The following is a 17,444-nucleotide window of genomic DNA, read 5'->3' on the forward strand; positions in this document are numbered from 1 at the left end:
CAAACAGTGAGCTACCAATTTGTATGCATTGTCCTAATATGTTTAATAGCATATGTGTATACATGAGGGTAACAGATTGTAATGGTCCCTAGTTGAAATCCAGCCCTTCCTTTTTCACCATTTCTTACGGGAATTGATTTGGACAGGATTTTAGATTCTGCACACATTTAAAAGTCCACGCCCTTGCTTCAGCCGGCTTCCTCCTGGAAAGCAAAGCCAGCCAGCTGAGTGCTTATGAAGGCCCTGCTGACTCATCAGCCTGGAAGGCAAGCCCTCCCTGTGTTGGCGGCCCCAGAGCAGGGGGGCAGGTGCTGGGCGAAAGAGGGCCAGCTGGTATGAGACATACGGTCTAGTAGAATAGCATGGGAACAACCGGTACTGGAAAATAATAGCTGAGTCTCTTTTTTAATATTTATTAATCCAAAAATACGTAAAATTCCACTTTCTACCCCAGGATCTTAGACTCTGAAGGGAGGTAGCTGCCAGCCTTAAGTATCTGGTGTAATACGTAAGTGCTCATCTCTGTCTCTGGAGGAAGAAAGATGAGGAAGTGGGGCTCAAGCTAGGGAACCCCAATATCCAGTCCATGCCCTGCAGAGGACCTGCCAGGGAGACCTGAGCCACAGCACTTGGCTCTTTTTGCCAGAAGAAATGGGGGCAACCACAAGTATGGGTCACTCTGGGGCAACTCCCTCTGTACAACTAGGCCCCCTGGAGCCAGGAGGAGTTCTTTCCCTCCTCACTGGTGCCGATGGCTCAGTTCCCCCAGTTCCCCCACCCAGCCCAGGAGAGGCATATCCAGGAAGACAGAGTCCTCAAAGCAAAATTGGCTTCCAGTTTCCGTCAGCTTCTAAGGAGAACCTGGAACTCGGGCCTCTTTTCCCTCTTCTTCGTGACCCAGATCCACTTCCAGAGAACCCAAAGATAGGACCCTGCCGCCCACCAGGTGCCCACTGAGGCCATCGCACCTCCACATCAGTCTGCACAGCCACCCTGGAAGCCTGGGCCACTCACTGTCTGCAGCCGCATTACTGCATGCCGACTGGGTGCATGGGCCAGGGCCCCTGGCCAGCACTGAGGCCTGCCACAGGAGGGGCTTGGGCCACAGGCTGCAGCTGCTGCTGGGACTGCCAGATGTGATGGAGCTCCTTGAACTGTTCTACCATGCGGTCTTTGAGGTCTGGGTTTGAGATCTGTAGCCGGATGCTATCAGCCGACCAAGAAAGCTCCCCTGAGAACATCTCCAGCAGCAGCCGAGCTGCTACAGGCACCACCTGGGGGGCAAAGAGGAGAAAGGACAGGGAGAACCTTGGCAGGGCTGTCCAACCCAGCTGTGCATGAAGGCGTCCTCCAGGGGTCAGGTGGTGGGCTGCATCCACCAGGAAGACGGGGCACCAACTTCTACTTCATAAAAAGGCTGCTTATGTGTGGGCAGCACTGATCCTTGATTAACTCTGACCACTGAGTTCACACCACCCAGAGGGCCCTGCGCCTCCACCCTGGGTGGGGCAAGGGCCTAGCCCCAGGATTCCCCAATATTCAAACCAAAGCAGAGTTGGGGGGTGGGGGGTGGGAGTATACCTGTACAGTGATGAGCTTCTTCTCTCGGGGTTTGCGATCAGGCCACTCCTCCCCAAAGCAGAAGAAGATCTCAAACGGTGGTGGGGTGTTGGTCTGGCCCTTCTGGAACAGGATGAGCTCTGCATTGAGATTGAGACCCTTAATCAGAGGCTGGCACCATGCCCCTGGATGAAAGGAGACCAAGAGGAACACGACATGGGGCCCTCACCATTGAGAAAATGCTCCAGGCTGAAGAGCTTGGTCTTGACCTCCCGCTGGATGGGGTTGGGGTGTGAGCCATGGGCTGAGGCGCAGGGCCCACTCCAGAACACCTTGCACTGGCACAGGCGGATGGCATACAGATCCTGGCCTTGTAGCTGGAGGATGAGCCCGCGGTCCAGGACATCCAGCAGCTGGTTGGTATAAAAGCGCTGCTTGTCGCTGGGGATGTCCTCGGGGCTGGGGAAGCGTACTTGTTCTAGACTCACAGGGCCAAAGAGCTCCACCTGCTCCTGGGTGGCCTCCAGCTGGCTGTAGAAGAGCCGGCAGCCATGGGGGTTGCTGATGGTGAGGGCCCGGGGTGGCCTCCCCCGGTACTGGAACTTGATCTCCAGGTCAGTCACTGTAGGGCAGAGGGGCAGCCCCGCCCCACCCGTGAGCCCCACGCCTCCCCATTCCACAGCCCACTGACTTTCTCTGCCCTCTCTGCCCCATGGCCAGGCCATCTTCAGCTCTCCCACTTCCTTCCTCCACCCAAGCAGGGACTGGTGTGAGCGTTTTTGTTCTCGTCATCCTCCACGTTCCCAGCGCTGCTTTTCCCGGCCCAGCCCCCCCAGGGTGCTTACGAGGCAGCATGTGAGGGCTGATCAGCAGGTCGGGCAGGAGTTGTTCGCCTGTGGGGGGCAGGCTGGCAGCCAGGGTCCCAGGCTGTGGGTTTGGCAGGACCTCAGAAAGCAGCTCCCCATAGTCAGCAGGGTTGCCAGGGGCAGGGGGACCCAGCACCACAGGCGGCTGGAGAGTGGGTGGCCACTTGACATCCTCTTTGGAGAAAGAATAGGGTGCCATGGGGGGACCGGGCTGCACTGCTTCTACGGAAGGTGGCGGCGGACAAAACTTCAATGCCACTTCCAGGAGCTGCCTCCCAGGCCCACCTACTCCCAGCCCTGGGCCGCCCCCAGCCTCCCTTCAGCCCCCTCCCAGGTACCCGTGGTACCTGCAGCTCCTCCTTATACTAAACCCCCAACCACACCGCCTCCCAGCCCCACCTGTGAGGCTCAGGCTTGGTAACATCCTCTGGAGCTGAAAGGAAGACACAGGCAAAGGAGGAGGGAGGAGGTCAGAGAGAGAGAAGGGAGGACAGGTTATTAAATTGATCTGATGCTAAAGAATGAGACCCACAAGGCAATTCCCTGGTCTTCCGCTTAGGCGAGGCCAGAACCTGCCTCCAGGCCCAGCTCGGCCATCCCAGGCACGTCAGTAGGCTCTCAGTGCCCCAGTTTCTGCCTTCTGCAGGTGGTAATAACTACTAAGCCCCAACTGCTGAGGGCAAGACCATGTGTGAGCATGCTTTATACCAACAAAGTCCCAGGGAGGTTCAAGGTGGTGACTTTGTTCCTGTCTCCAGAATCCCGAGAGAAGAAACTCAGAGAAGAGCTGCAGAAACAGCAGCAGGGCTCCAGAGGAATGGAACTGCTCCATCCTACAGCAGAGTAGGACAGCAGAAACACCCTAGCAAGGCCCACTGCTTCAGCACAGGCAGACGCTGCGAAGAGCGGCCCCGGAGCTCACCTCTTCCTCTTCCTCCTCCTCCTCCTCTCCTGTACCGAGAGTGTAATCCTCACTGGGCTGTGACTCTGCAGAGTGAGGGAGAGAAAAGAAGGAGTTCAGTGGGGGAGGAGGAGGAAGGCCACCAGGGCTCCATGTGGCAGCTCCTGCTGTGGCTTCTCCCCCTGCCCAGAGCTGCCCAAACAGAGTGAGTGAAGGGCCGCACAGCCATCAGCAATCACTAGGGATGCCCCTGACCCCACGGCACTCTGCTCCCTGGGCCACCCGACCTACATTCACTGGAGCCAAGAGCCAAGAACCAGGATGGGTTGAGGAAGACAAACCTGGGGGCCTGGTCCATGCCAAGCCATTCCTGGCCTCACAAATGATCCACTCCTGGGAGCCCTGGATGTTATGACCTAGCAGCATGCCCCGACCACTGCTCGTTGGAGGGGCCCCTGGCCCTTCCTGCATAGCCTCCCAGGTGTCCCACACAGGGCCAGACAGGATACCTGCAGGAGTGGGGCCATTGGAGCAGACCTCATAGATCTTGTAGGGCTGAGGCGGCATGTCCCGGGGCCCATCATAGATGAGGCGAAAGTCACGGCTCTTGTTAAGGGCACAGCGCAGGTTGGCCTTCCACTTGGCCGGATCGGCCTCGTCCACCCCCTCGGTGTACTTTCCTGTCTCCTTGGCCCAGGCCTAGGTCAGGAAGACAAGACAGGCGACCACAGAGAACCTCACCCCTCACAAAAGCCCCTCCTGGCCAGTGGGAGTCGCTGCTGTGCGGTGAAACCTTCAGCGACACACTGGTGGAGCCCAAGTGTCCGTTTGCAAGGTGGGAGATAGGACGCCAGTCCCTTGGGGCTCCAACAAGCGAAAGGAAATCTAGGTGCTTTGAAGGGCATTGTACTCACTGGTCCTAAGGTGGCAAATAGGTACAGTCTCTGAGGAGGATGGGGTAACATGGTGGATAAGAGCATGGGATCTGGAGCAGAACTGAATCCGGAATCTGCCACCGCCCGCTGTGTGCCAGGGCGGGTTACTTTGCCTCTCTTTGCTTTGATCTCCCCAACACAGTGCCTACCTTGCAGTGTGGCGGTGAAGACTCAGGGCTAATGCACATAAACTCTCTGAATTGTGTCTGCACTTGGGACGGACTCCGTACACTTCAGCTGTTGGTATTATTATAATTATCATAATTATTATTATTTTTTGGCCCCGCTGCACGGCTTGCGGGATCTCAGTTCCCTGACCAGGGATTGAACCCGGGCGGTGGCAGTGAAAGTACCAAATCTTAACCACTACAGACCACCAGGGAACTCCTGGTATTATTATTTTGGAGGGCAGTTTGGTTGATATCAAGATTACAAATGTTTCTGCCCTTTAACCCAGCAATTTGGCTTCTGGGAATTTATCCTACGGATGCAGAAGCATCCGCACAAAAGTTTGCACGTACGAGGTTATTCACTGCGGCTCTGTTTACAAAAGAAAAAGACCCCAAATAATCTAAATGTCCATTAATGGGAGCTGGTTAAATTATGGCCAACCCATAGAATGGAATACTGGGCAGCAAGAAAAACAAAACAAAAACAGGGAGGTTTTGATACACTAACATGTTGTAATCTTCAAGAAATGAGGTACAGAAGAGTATGTAAACATCTACCATTTTTGTCAAAAGTTGGGGAAAGCATAGGTATACATTTGCTTGTATATGCACAAAAATCTCTCAGGAAGGATAAACAAGAAACTGATAATACTAATTGCCCCAAAGGAGGGGGTTGGGTGCCTGGGGGACAGTCTCCCATAAGGGAGACATTTTGCACTTCTTAAATGTTGAATTGTATGACCGTGTTACCTATTCAAAAATAAGAAATGGATTTGAAAGGAACCTTGAAAAGGTAAATACCAAAGGCAAAGACTAAGAAATACATAGCCAAAGCTTTAAAACGAAGCATTCCCTTTGACCCAGAAACGTTTAATGAGGAACTAACCCCAAAGAAAATCATTTAAGATGTACCATGGGTAAGAGTTTAGAGGGCGTCCATGGCAATGTGGTCTTCAACACAAGAGACCCTGAAAGCCACCTGAGGCGTCCAAAGACTGGGACTGGGTGACTAAAGTGTGCTGACCCCTCCAGTGGAACATTCAGTGGTCACTAAAGGTGCTGTGGCATTTGTTGGAGAGGAAAGCTAGTCCTGATGTTGGGTGAAAAATACAGGTTATAAAATAGAATCTATGGTTTGATTCCATGTTTGCACTTCATATACACACACATGCAGAAAACTGGAAATGTAAGCAAAAAATATTCACAGTAGTTACCTCCTAGTATTAAGATTAAGGGGGAATTCTGTGGTGTTCTTTTAGCGTCTGTGTACACCAAACGTGCACCCTGGAAGGCACTCACGTGTGATGAAAATGACACAAGAACAAGGAGGAAGAGAAAGAGTTACTGGAAGGTCTCCTGGGGGGTCCCTCAGTCCTCACCTTGCTCTGGGGATCAGGTTAGAAAGATGTGCACTGTGATGATGCCTGCGGCCCCTTAGCCCAGGCCTGGGGTCACCCGCAGCAAGGCAGCTAGGAGAGTGGCCAGTCTGAGATGTAGAGGGAGTTCTCTTCTAGGGAGGGGGGCCTCAGAGGTCCAGGCGGTACGCCTGTCCAGGGCTTACCTTGAAGATGGTGTTATCCCCATCCTGGCTGGGGCCATGCCGCGTGGCATGGCGCCAGGGGATATAGAAGCATTTCTTTTCCCCATTGACCCACTGAAGCCCTGGGTACTGGCAGCTGTTCACCTGGGCCACCAGCCAGGGCTTCAGCCTTACGCGGCGGGGCGGAGGAAGGGCAGCGGGGGCAGGCTGGTTCATGGCAAAGGCGTCTGCCAGAGAGAGCAGAGGGGGAGCACATCAGCACGTCAGCTGGCCGTTCCCTGCAGCAGGGGACGTGTGGGTGCTCGGGGGCGGGGGGGGGGGGGCCGAGGCATGGGCTGGGCCGTTAGGGCTTTCCCTTCCTCCAGCACGGGCGGCCGGAGTCACTGCCGTCCATCCAGGTGCTCAAGTCAGTTCTCCTCTCCAGCCACCAGCTTTCCTGTCACAGGGTCCCTGCATGTGGGCTTTGTGTTTGGGGGGAAGGAAGGAGGGGGTGTACAGCTCTAGTGGATGCTGTGGGTGCCCCACCGGGACGCCCCGTGCCAGGCAGGGCATCAATTCCCCCGCTGCTGTGAGGCCGGCACAGCACAGAGCCACCCTCGCTACCTCACTCCCAGGCCGGGCCCACACCTCCACTCTGGGGGGACAGCCCGCAGCCAGTGGGTGACTGACACACGGGAACGGAAGGCTGGTGGCCTGGCTTCAGGTGGAGCAAATGTGTGCTCCAGGCTCCTCAAGGGCTCGGGCTGAAGCCGGGCTCCAGCTGAGGCCACATCCTTGCTTAGATTTCTTCCTGCCTCACCCCTGCTCCCTCCCTCTCCTCCAGAGAACCCCTCACCAAACCACCTTCTAGGAAACCCGGCTAAGACAAAGGTGGAACCTGTGAGCCAGGGTCAGAGACAGAAAGGACCAAGCCATCATAGGCCCCCGTCCTGAGACTCAGAGGGGACTCTGTCTCTGGTCAAGGAAGGAACAAAGAGCTGAGCCACGATGAGAAATCAGGCTGCCTCCCACCCGGGGCTCTAGTTTCTGAGCACATGTGAGTTAGATGGGTGTGCAAGCGTGTGTGTAAGAGGGCACACACTGCCCCGGCACCATGCTCCTCTCCCACTTCCTTGGTACCACTGTCCCTCGCAGAAGATGCTCCACAAGTAATGGAGAGGGAGTGGTAGCGATGAGGATGGGGTGGGCCAGGGTCTTTTCCAGAAGCTGTGCTTCCTGGAACAAGGGTGCCCACACTTGGCCTCTGGGGTGGGCCCCCCAGCACTCACATGCCCCTCTCCAGAGTGCCATGGGCGGTCCTGAACTCTTCTCCATTGAGATGAGTGGTTTGGGGCTCTTACTCAGCCTCGCACTGCCTCTTCCCCATCTCGTTCACCTTCCAGGTGGGGGGGGGGCAAAACCTCTTCGAGGCCAGGAGTGCCTCCTGCTCTTCTTCCTCACCACTCGCCCCCCTCCCGGACACCCGGCCATTCAGTGGACCAAAATAGGACTTAAGAAATACCAACCAGATGTTGGAAGCATCTGTCCTCCAGCTGTTTATTCCCTCCACCCCCGCCCCACAACCAGCCCTGCTCTCCCCAGGATCCTCCTCTGACTCAAGGGTGAAACCAGACCCGAGAGGAAGGCTGCAGGGCTGTGTTGCAGGTGAGGGTCTCAGGGAGGCAGGCCTGTCAGGGAAGGAATGACTGAAGGAAATGGGATATCTGGGTAGGTGAAGTGAACACTCAGTGGGGTGGGAATGAGAGGTACCACCATGTGACAAAGAGACTAGGGTTGAAGTCAACACCCGGACAGCCTCCACTGAGACAGACTAGACCCAGGTTGAAGAACTTCCTAACAGCTAAAGCCACCCAACCACAGGCCGGACTGCTGCTGGGAGCAACGGCTTCTGGGAGTACACAAGCCCTGGCGGGCTTCCTGGCCTGCACTGGGACACACACACACACACACCCCCCCCATCCTCCCAGGCCTGCCCCAGTACCTTGTTGGGTTGTGGCAGCTAAGTGCCACCTCGACGTCGCTAAGGGGTCTCAGCTGCAGGCCTCTCCTCAGAGCAGTGCCCAGCGCTGGGCCGGGACAGGGAAGGCAGGAGAGCGTCCAGCCCTGCCCCCAGGCTTCAGAAGATGGGTGGCTCGGTTCCCTTTTCTGCACTAGCCTCCACCCAGCCCCAAGGGAAATGAAAGTGGCCAGACCGGACAACTCGGAAACCTGACTCACTGTGAGCTGGGGGAGGGAAGGGATGTGGAGAGAATCACATTTGGGTCCCCCAGACCAAATTCTCAATCTCTCACCTTGTAGCCCATCCCCCAACCCCCAAGCCCACTGGCAGTCATTGTACATTGTGTGGTTCACAGCACTGGAGAGCTTCACCCAATATGTATTTGTAGCATCCCCACCCTCCCAAAGGCCAGGGTCCTAGAATAGAAGGGTGGCAGTCACCAGTAGCAGGCCATTCTGGCTAAGAGAAGGTAGACAGAGGAAAGCTCTGTTGACACAGAGGACAAGGCAAGCTTTCCTGATGACCCACACACATGGTCAGCCCGCAGCTGTGCCATAGGTGGTGGTGCAGTTGGGAGGCCAGAAAGGTCGAGTCCTCTGCCCAGGGCAAGGAGGAAATCAGGGCGAGGAACACTGCCTGGCCTGGAACAACACTGCTTTTCAACACAAAGATGTTGAAATTATAACACTGACCTCTTGACAGTAAGGTGCAACCCCTTCAAGCAGTACAGGGAGGGGCTGTGGAGAGAGCCTCCCATGACAAGTCTGACCAGGGCCAAGAGAGGGTCTGTCCAGCATGCCACAGAAGGGTCTTCAGCCACAGGGAGTTTGCCTGCCTCCAGGTGCACCAGGACCAGGCTCAGCATCAGCTCCCCAAGGTGGCTTCCTCCCATAGGGAGACAGGCTTAGATCTGATTCAGACTATCCCAATGCCAGGAGTTCCGAATTTCGGTGCCTTTGTGCTCCATCCCTACTTTCCCTCCACATAGAAGCCGCCACCCAGATTCCCAGGGTGTCCCAGAAGCTATAGCACAGCCCTGAGAAATTCCATCCTACACCCCCTACCTGCTGCTGGGAAGAGGACTTGATTTTCCATCAGAGGGCAGGCTAGTCAGGGGGTCTGCCCTGATCCTTGACAGCTGAGCCGGTCTGCAGCCCTCAGACCTAGCCTTGTGGATTTGAGCACCGGAAGAGGGGAAAGGCGGAAGTGCATGCATCAGCTTCCATGGGAACATCAAAGGAGGTGTGGCCTGCTGAGGACCCGAGGAAGCCCCCAGAGGTGAAGGGGCAGCCCAGGAGCTCCTCCTGAGGGGGCGAGGCCCCACATCTCCTGAAGTCCCAGGAGCCAGCCACCAGAGGAGCCTGGAACATTGTGGGCACCAGGGACCCCCTAGGGGAGGAAGCTCTGCAGCCCCCAACAGTGGGCAGATCAGAAAGCCCTTGCACCTCCTGAGTTTATCTGATTCAGACGTCTCCCCACAAACTCCACACCAAGCTCCTGGAGAAGGCAAGGGGTTCCCTGCCCCGGCAAGACCTTAAGCCGCGCCCTCTCATGGTGAGTTGACCACACCCTGAGAATAGCTGAGGCTCTGGGGCAGCTGATGCGGCGAAGGAAGCTTCTCTCGGCTTCATTTGGGGCGCACGGTGGGGTAAGACCAAGGCGCAGGGGGAAAACCCCAAGATAGGGCCTTTAGGTAAAAAAGGGTGGTTTCCCATGGCTTCTCTTGACTTGCTGGAAGCCCCAGCGCCCTAGCCCGATAGCTCTGCTCTGGCCCAGGTGCCCCTCCCGAGGGGCTCTAGCTTCCTGCATCGGCCCCGCCCTCGTCCTTACTGGTCCTGGTCACTCGTCCCAGCTCTGGGCGCTCGTGGAACCCAGGCCCGGCCCTGCCCTCTGGACCGCCCCCGCAGGTGCTGCTCCCCGGGTGGCTTGCCCGCGCCTCCTGGGCCAGCCCACAGAACCACCACCCCCCTACCCCGCCCGGGGCGCTGGCTTAGGGTCTGCCTCTCGGACCGCTTCTCCGGCTGGTGGCGCCCCCGCCGTCGTCCCCGCTCTGATGTGCCCAGGGTGGCGGCGTGGGCGGGAAAGTCCCCCTCGCCCCTGATCCCGAGTGCCGGATCCGGCGGCTCTGGGGTCGCGGAGACAACCCCGGCGCAGGTGTTCACCATCTCCTATCCCGCATCACGGTCACGCTGGTCTCACTTTCCTTCCACTTTTAGACTCTTAACTGTTTCGTTTCTAAGTTCGGGGGAACTAGTCTAAGAAGTATCACGCCCGTGGTTCCTCTCTGTTAGAGGAGGGTCAGCGCCTTCTTTTCTCGGGCACGAGTCGAAGGACGGCCGGCGCCTCTGCCTGACACCATCTTACTACACACTCTCTGCCCGAATTCTTGCCATTGGCCTTAAGATCCAGGGAGGATGAACCTTTTTAAACCTCATTCTCTTACTCGAAAGGATGAGAGGTGCCAGGGGAAGAGGGATTGGAGTGCACAGAAAGGGGGAATCGGGGCTTGCCCCTCCCATGGCCCAAGCCGGGAGCCCAGGCGCTGCCCATCCTTGGCGGTGGCGAGACGAAGGGAGAGAAGCAGCAGAGCTGGCGCCCCTGGCAGCAGTGCCTACTCCGCCGCCCGCACCTCCGGGCTCCCCGGGCGCCTTCGGGACGAAGGCTGCTGGTGCGGGGCACCCCACGCTAATCAGGACGTAGGAGGCATCTTGGAGGCCGCCAGAACGGCGGGGCGCGCCCTGCCTTACGCGACCCCCCCGCGTCCCCCCCTTACCGAGCTCCGATGCCAGGAGAAGCCGGCGCTGACCCCTCCCGCGCGCCCGCCCCGCTCCGGTCCCCCTCCCGCCGCCAGCGGGTGCTCCGCGGGCGCGGAGAGGAGCGCGCGGCAGCCGGGACCTACCTGTCTGCGGTGCGCCCGCTTGGCTGCGCCCGGGAGCACGGGCCAGGCGGTGGGGCCGAGCTGCGCCCTCCCGGAGCCGCGCTTGTCTGTCCGCCCGCCCTCCCGGCACTTCCGCATCACCGCCCCCGCCCCTGGGCCGAGGCCGCCGAGCCTGGGTGCGCGGGCAGCGCCCCGCCCTGCCCCGCGAAGCCACCGTGGGGTCCCCGCGCAGACCCAGCGACCGAGGGGCCGGGCTGAGCCTCGGGCCAGGCTGGTCCCCCTGCAGCCCAGGGCCTGGGGGAGACGCCAGGCGGCGAGGTAGCCTTGAGTGAGTACTGGGCTCCTTCAGCCATCGGGAAGCGCGAAATAGTCGTTCGACACCCCTAGCCCCCCACCCCACCCTGCCGCGGTGCTCGGCTGGGCCCGGGAGCTTCCCAGCCTGTCCCTCCGGGAGCTCAAGATCGGTGCGGACATTGGCGGTCAACCGAGCCACGTACCAGCGCGGTGGGGCGGACTGTTAGACAGCCCCCGGCCCTCGCCCGCCAGCCTGCGAACTCTACCGAGGGTCACTGGCACCCAGCCGAGGGTCGCTAGCACCCAGATTCAGACAACCCCTCCACGACGTGCCTGCAGACAGAGATTCTCAGGCTACTCTGTTCCTTTCTAATTCTCAACCTTCGCACCTGCCTTCCCCAGGTCCCCTCCCTGATCACCTTCCGGGTCTCTCAGGGTCAGCTCCTTGGTCGCATGTCCCACCCCTTCACTCACCGCTATCTTGACTACACCCGTCTGCCGTTCTGAACGCTTTTCGGTTCCACACGTGGGCCTCCTCGCTGGCCTCAACCTTCACACAACCTGTTCCCTCTTCAGGAGCATTCTTCGTTTGGGAACACCTGCTCGTCTTCAAATGTTGCCTCAGCATCACCTCCTTTGGAAAGCTTACCTTGACTTCCCTTGCTAGGTCGGGTTCCCAGCCTCTGAGACTCGTCCTCGCTGGTTTTCACTTAGGATTTTAATGTCTGATTCCCACTGGAATCAGCTTACTCAGGGACCACTCCTGTCTTTTTGTCTTCTATTTTCTATAGTAATTTTTAATTAAAATATTTTTAAACGAAGGAAATTTACATCAGTTGATTAAATTTTAGGTAGAAACTAAAATACATAAGTTCTAAAAAACACTATTTGCACTTTAAAGTTTAGAGCCTGTATTTTTTAACAAATACAGCCATATTAGTTAGTTGATGAATCAGAACTTTGACCTTCCCCTCCCCTCTCCATCTCTGCAGGAATACCGAGGTTGGTCTTTACCCCTGATCTGTAATCATGACTCTTCATGTGTTGTCTGTTTTTCTTCTCTCCTGCATCTCTCTCCCTCTCCCCCACTCTTGCATAGCCCTAATATAAAAGAGAATATAATTATATGTATTTTATTATTTGTATCTGCTGAATCTTTCACTATTTTATATTTTTAAAATTTAAAGTGTGGATGCAGAAAATGAGGATAGAGAGATTGTTTTTTATTTCTTTCTTTAAATGTGAAACTGCTATTTACTTGAAAATGGTTGCCCCCAAAATACGAACCTTTTTCATCGGAGGTCAGTTGTGCTTAATAGAAAGTATTCTATGTTGGACTAGAAAATATATCTGGAGCAATAGTCAAGAGGAGGCTTCTTTTATTGTTAGATGCACCACACACAGCTTAAGGGAGCGTGAGACTAGGATTCTGCACTCTGCCTCCCCACGATCCCATGTCCTCAGGTGAGGCCTCCCACCCTTAGGGTCTCTGATCTTTGTCAAGAACCATTCGGGGGCTGTGTGTAGAAGAAGGGGCACTGCCCTTGAGCTTGCATCCAACTCTGCTGCATTCAAGCTCAGCGACCTTAGGCAGGTCCTGTGACTCTCCTTCCCTGTGGTACAAGGGAGGTGATGTTATCGAGATCGCAACATTGCGTGGTGCTCCAAGGATAGGGGCTATGCAGGGGCTCCACTCGGCTTGGCTCCTGCCTTCCCCAGACCAGGGGAACCTGAACCGAGAACCACTCTGGGCCATAGACATGGCATAAGGAGGCAGGGGTGAGGACAGAGAGCACCACTCAGGCTCTTCCAAAATCGAAGGGTCCCCTTGCTTCTGGATGCTGTCTTATGGTGAAGTACAAGCAGAGGGGAAGTGAGACTACGCTGGTGACCCCCATGGGATCCCTCCCGGCTCCCCGCAGTGGGGCCGGAGTACACGGGGAACGAGGAGACTCGGCCTCCACAGCCCCAGGAGCCTCAGCAGAGACGTGTATCCAGGCCTCTTATTCCCAGTGGTGAGACGGCCCCTGCCCCGACTTCCCCTGGCCGGGGCATCAGACTGAGGGTGTGGTGAGAGGCCTGATTCCTGTAGAAGCCACCACGCGTGTGCATCTGTGTATGGGGATGGGGCAGCCACATCACCAAAGGGAACCGAAAGAAGCTCAGGGTGACTGGTGGGGAGAGTAGGTGGAGATCCAGCAGGCAGCTGGACAAGACCCCCTCCCAACTCTGGACCTGCCCCCCTCAGCACAGACCTGGGCAGATGACAGCTGGCTTTGCCCCCAGTACCTCCCATCCAGGAGACCCATCCCCTCAGTCTGGGCTGTCGGGCTTCCCCAGGCTGGCCTGGTCCTCAGATGTCCTTCTGTTTCTAGGAACTTGCTGGCGAGACACTGGGCTCTGGACTCCAACAGGGCTGAGTCACACCCTGGCTCTACCACTCGGGAATTGTGTGACTTTGAGCAAACCTCGGACTCTCTTGGAAGCCCCATTTCCTGCCTGTAAGGTGAGAATGATAACATCACGGTCACAGTTGGACTGTGAGGCCTAAGTTTAACAAATGCTCAGTGAGCACCTCCTACGTACCAGGAGAAAGCGGCAAACCAAAGTCTACTTTGTCTAAACACCCTGCCTTCCTGGAGCTCCCATTCTATGGAGTGAGCTAGACAATAAATGCTTCAGTAACAAAACTGGGGGGGGCGGGGCGCTTCGTGGGTTGTTGCACAGTCAGAGCAGAGGCGCCACACGATCTGACTTAGGGTTTTACACGGCCACTCCGGCTCCTGCCTGTAAAGCACATGATATGACACGCGAAAGTGGCAGCTTCACTGCTGCCGATGCCCAGGACGCCACAGCTGGGGCTTCCTTCCCCTTTCTTACTAAATGCTGCCTCCTCAGAGCATTCTGAGGTGTGAGCTGGAAGTCCCCCGCTTGGCCAGCACTGTCACGCAGACGCCTCTAGACCTCATATCCCACCCCACCCCCTTCCAAATCTGCACTCTATCTCTTCAAATGGCCTGTGTCCCAGGAAGCTACACAGCCACCCTTGTCCATCCCAGGTCCTGGCTCTGTGCTCCCTCAACCCTGTTGAGAACAAATGCTACTTCCCCTTTCCTTCGTGGTCAGCCCCTCTCCTCTCCCTAATCCTCTGCAATCTGGCTCCCACCCCCTTTCCCACGGATTCTGCTCTGGACCTTGGACCCAGAGCTCCAGCCGTCCCTGAGACCCTCAGGTACGCCTCAGAAACTCCAGTCTCTGCATGTCTTCTTTACTTAAACTCTCAGATCCTGCGGTTTCACTGTTGCCTGGGTTTCTCACCATCCACTGTAAATAAATGCCCTGGGATTTCGCTCCTAGCTCATGCCTTAGCATCCTCCTGCACCCCGCGCTGCCCCGCCCCTGCCCTGCCTCTCAGTGCAGTCGTCATTGGTCCTTCTGCTGATTCTTCCCCCACTTGTATCTTCCACCACGACACCAGGATGCCTCTTGCCCAGATCGTCATCTCCCCACTCTGCCCCCGCAACTACCCTTGGTCTGATTCAGACACTCCTAAAATCTACTTAGCTCAGTGTTTTGCTCAAACCACTTCCCTCCCCAGTACTGGGCTTTATCAAGGAAGGGGCTGGGGCCAGAGCCTCCATCCTTCCTGCCTGTCTGGAGGAGTCACTTGAGAGCATGCAGCACTTGGACAAGGCGGAAAAGGAAGAGGAGGAAGTCCAACCTGGAAACCACAGTCTTCCAGGGCTCCTGCAATGGGAATGACTGAGCCCCTGCTTTGTGGGGACAGAGGCCACCCCAGTCCTGCAAGAACCAGCTGTGGACTTCAGTGTCCTCTCTTGTCCCAAACAGACTTGGTTGAAGCCCAGAGTCCATAGGTGCCCCCACCGGGGAGCGGATCCCATCCAGATGCACGAGGACCACCCGTCATTGATGTGGGATGCAGGGGGTCCCATGGCTTATCAGCCCAATTCATCTCAAGCCCCTGCAACTTAGAACCAGGGCTCGGGATCCCCCCAGGGCAGGACTGTTGTGCCTCTAAGGTGGGAAACGAGGAGAGACTCAGTTGTGTCCAGGATGGCAGGGTCAGCCCAATGGCATGGGGGGGGGCTCGTCTCAGCTCACATCTGGACCTCAGGATGGTGGAAAGATGACAGAACCACCCTGGATGGGAGGGGACTCTGGGGATGGCTCTGGGAGTCCAGAGGAGGCACTCTCTGGCCTGGAGTGAGGTGTGAGGTTATGGGAGGGGGCAGGGGGCATGATATTCGTCCCACATGGCCTCTCAACACTTCACCATGGGAGGGGGATGTCCCAGCTGCCCCTCTCTGGCCTCCTAAGGGGTGGGCTGGCTGGGGGTTGTGGCCTGAGGACATCACGTATGTGGTAGAGGTAGGAGAAGGAGCTCTTGGGGGCCAGGAGCCAACAGAGCTGTGGGAACAGGTGTTTGGTTCTTGCCAGCCAGGTACCCCTGGGCCAGGGCTACCACCCTGTAAGAGTCAGACCTGGGGGCCCGAGATGGGGCTCCCCCAGGCTGCTCTGCTGCTTCTGTGGCCTCTGATGCTGGGCGCAGAAAGTCAAGAAAGCAGAGAGCCCTGAGGGCTGAAGGACCCCGGGGGGCTCCTAGAGTAAGACCACTCTGCTCTCTTGGGTCCTCCTAGAGAAGGAGGGTGTCAGGACTTGCTAGAGGGGAGTCCAGTGGGAGTTCTGACCAGGCCAGTGTCCTGGAATCTCTGTGTTTCACAGTTTTTCAAGTCAGGAGCCAGCTGGAGCTCTGATGCCCACCCAGGCCCCCTGTGCCAGGCCGACTGGGGCCATAAGGGTGCTGGTGGGCATGCAGGACCCAAGAGTCCCCACCGATCTGTGCCAGTCTGAGGACCAGTCTCCCCGATTTCTTTCAGACTATTCTCCTCCCTTTCTCCTGGAGCAGCACTTCCAAAGCTGCAGGGAGGCTGACGTGACCTGACAGCTTGTCCAGGGGCCATCACCGGTGGTGGAGGTTGGGGTGAGATGGGAAGAAGAAAGGGACACCTGCTCAGGTAGGAAAGAACTTATGGGGGCTTCCTCGTCACCCCCCGACTCACTTCAAAAGCTGTGCTTTGCAGTAGCAGGTCACGGGAGTGCCTGAGAGGACTGGGCAAGAGGGTGGTGAGCCCAGGGATCCTGGGTCCACCTGGAACTCGGCCGTCTAGAGAGCAAGTGTGCTCAATCCTGCGTCCTCCTGCAGTTCAGGGACCATGGGGGTCAGGAAAGAGAGTAGGCCATGGGCCTCTTGCAGAGGGACAGCCCATCCCAAGCTATGGAGAAGAGCCAGGAGAAGCACCGCCAGGCTGGTGAAGGCCCTGTTGGAACGGGGCGTGGTGTTCTGGAGAGGGCAGGCCACAGGCTGGGCTGGCTGGAGGCGCAAATACAACCAGGTGATATTGATGAGCCCCTAAGACGTGCAGGATCCCGCTGAGCACCTTTCATACATTATTGCACTTAACTGTCACAAGCAGCCACCGTGACGTGGGCATCATTCGTACATATCCCCGTTTACAAAGAAGCGAGCTGAGTTACTTCCTAACCTTGCAAACTTGAGTGAGTTATCCTCTCACTTCTTTGTACTCTTAGCATTATCTCTGGTGCTCCTTGGCTTGAAGAAGCATCACCCTGATCTCTGTCTTCATCTTCACACATTGCTGTCCTCGTGTGCACGTCACTGTGTCCAAATTCCCTTTTTTCATAAGGACATCAGTCATACTGGATTAGGGCCCACCTAATGACCTCATCTTAACTAATTACATCTGCAAAGACCCTATTTCTAAATAAGGTCACATTCAGAGGTACTGGGGTTAGTACTTTAACACATGAATCTGGGGGAGGGGGGGACACAATTCAACCCATGACAGAATTTATCATGTAACCTACTCTCCACCAAACACCAGAGTCACATTTGATTCTCCCATCAACTGTACAAGGTAGGGATATGTGTTATCTTCATTTTATAGATGAAAACACTGAAGTTCAGAAAGGTTGGGCAATTTACCCAAAGGCACACAGCAATTAGTAAAATAAGACACTGGGATTTGAACCTGACCATGAGTGATATTTGATCACTTTAGAGTCAGACAGACCTGGGTTCATGTCCCAGCTGTGTGATCTTGTGTAAGGCATTCGGCCTCTCTGAGTCTCAGTATCCTTGTTTACACAAGGGGTTAACACTGTACTGTCAGCAGTGAAGAACTGCTGCTCAGCAGTGGCGGGGGTGGGGTGAGGTCTAGCCCAGTGCCTGGCACACAGTAGAAGAAGTGATTTTAATTTA

The 17,444-nt window shown here is 56.5% G+C and overlaps 2 protein-coding genes across 8 annotated transcripts in view; one reads left to right on the plus strand and one right to left on the minus strand.

The window, feature by feature from the left end:
* Positions 1–388: 388 nt before the first annotated feature.
* Positions 389–10,969, minus strand: IRF5 (interferon regulatory factor 5). 5 transcript variants are annotated; one of them, XM_027101995.1, is made up of 9 exons: positions 10,871–10,969; positions 5,994–6,199; positions 3,837–4,026; positions 3,349–3,413; positions 2,826–2,859; positions 2,406–2,648; positions 1,790–2,182; positions 1,582–1,700; positions 389–1,274 (listed from the first exon to the last, which is right to left on the minus strand). In XM_027101995.1, exons 2-9 carry the CDS (start codon positions 6,186–6,188, stop codon positions 1,029–1,031), a joined length of 1,485 nt encoding a protein of 494 aa, XP_026957796.1. In that variant the 5' UTR covers positions 6,189–6,199; positions 10,871–10,969; the 3' UTR covers positions 389–1,028. The 5 variants fall into 5 exon arrangements, with proteins under 5 accessions (XP_026957796.1, XP_026957799.1, XP_026957795.1 ...); XM_027101998.1 differs by lacking the exon at positions 10,871–10,969 and adding an exon at positions 9,036–9,546 and having other exon boundaries at positions 2,406–2,600; XM_027101994.1 differs by lacking the exon at positions 10,871–10,969 and adding an exon at positions 9,036–9,546.
* KCP (kielin cysteine rich BMP regulator) overlaps positions 9,547–17,444 on the plus strand; it is a 45,839-nt gene continuing 37,941 nt past the window's right edge. The window contains exons 1-3 of one of the 3 annotated variants that reach the window (XM_027101979.1): positions 9,547–9,619; positions 13,519–13,649; positions 16,042–16,179. In XM_027101979.1, the coding sequence (XP_026957780.1) occupies positions 16,151–16,179 (29 nt within the window). In that variant the 5' untranslated portion in view covers positions 9,547–9,619; positions 13,519–13,649; positions 16,042–16,150. The other 2 variants (XM_027101977.1, XM_027101978.1) reach the window with 2 other exon arrangements.

Source organism: Aethalodelphis obliquidens, unplaced genomic scaffold (assembly GCF_003676395.1).
Source record: "Aethalodelphis obliquidens isolate GAN/ISIS:26980383/991018 unplaced genomic scaffold, ASM367639v1 scaffold5, whole genome shotgun sequence".
NCBI classification, from domain to species: domain Eukaryota; kingdom Metazoa; phylum Chordata; class Mammalia; order Artiodactyla; family Delphinidae; genus Aethalodelphis; species Aethalodelphis obliquidens.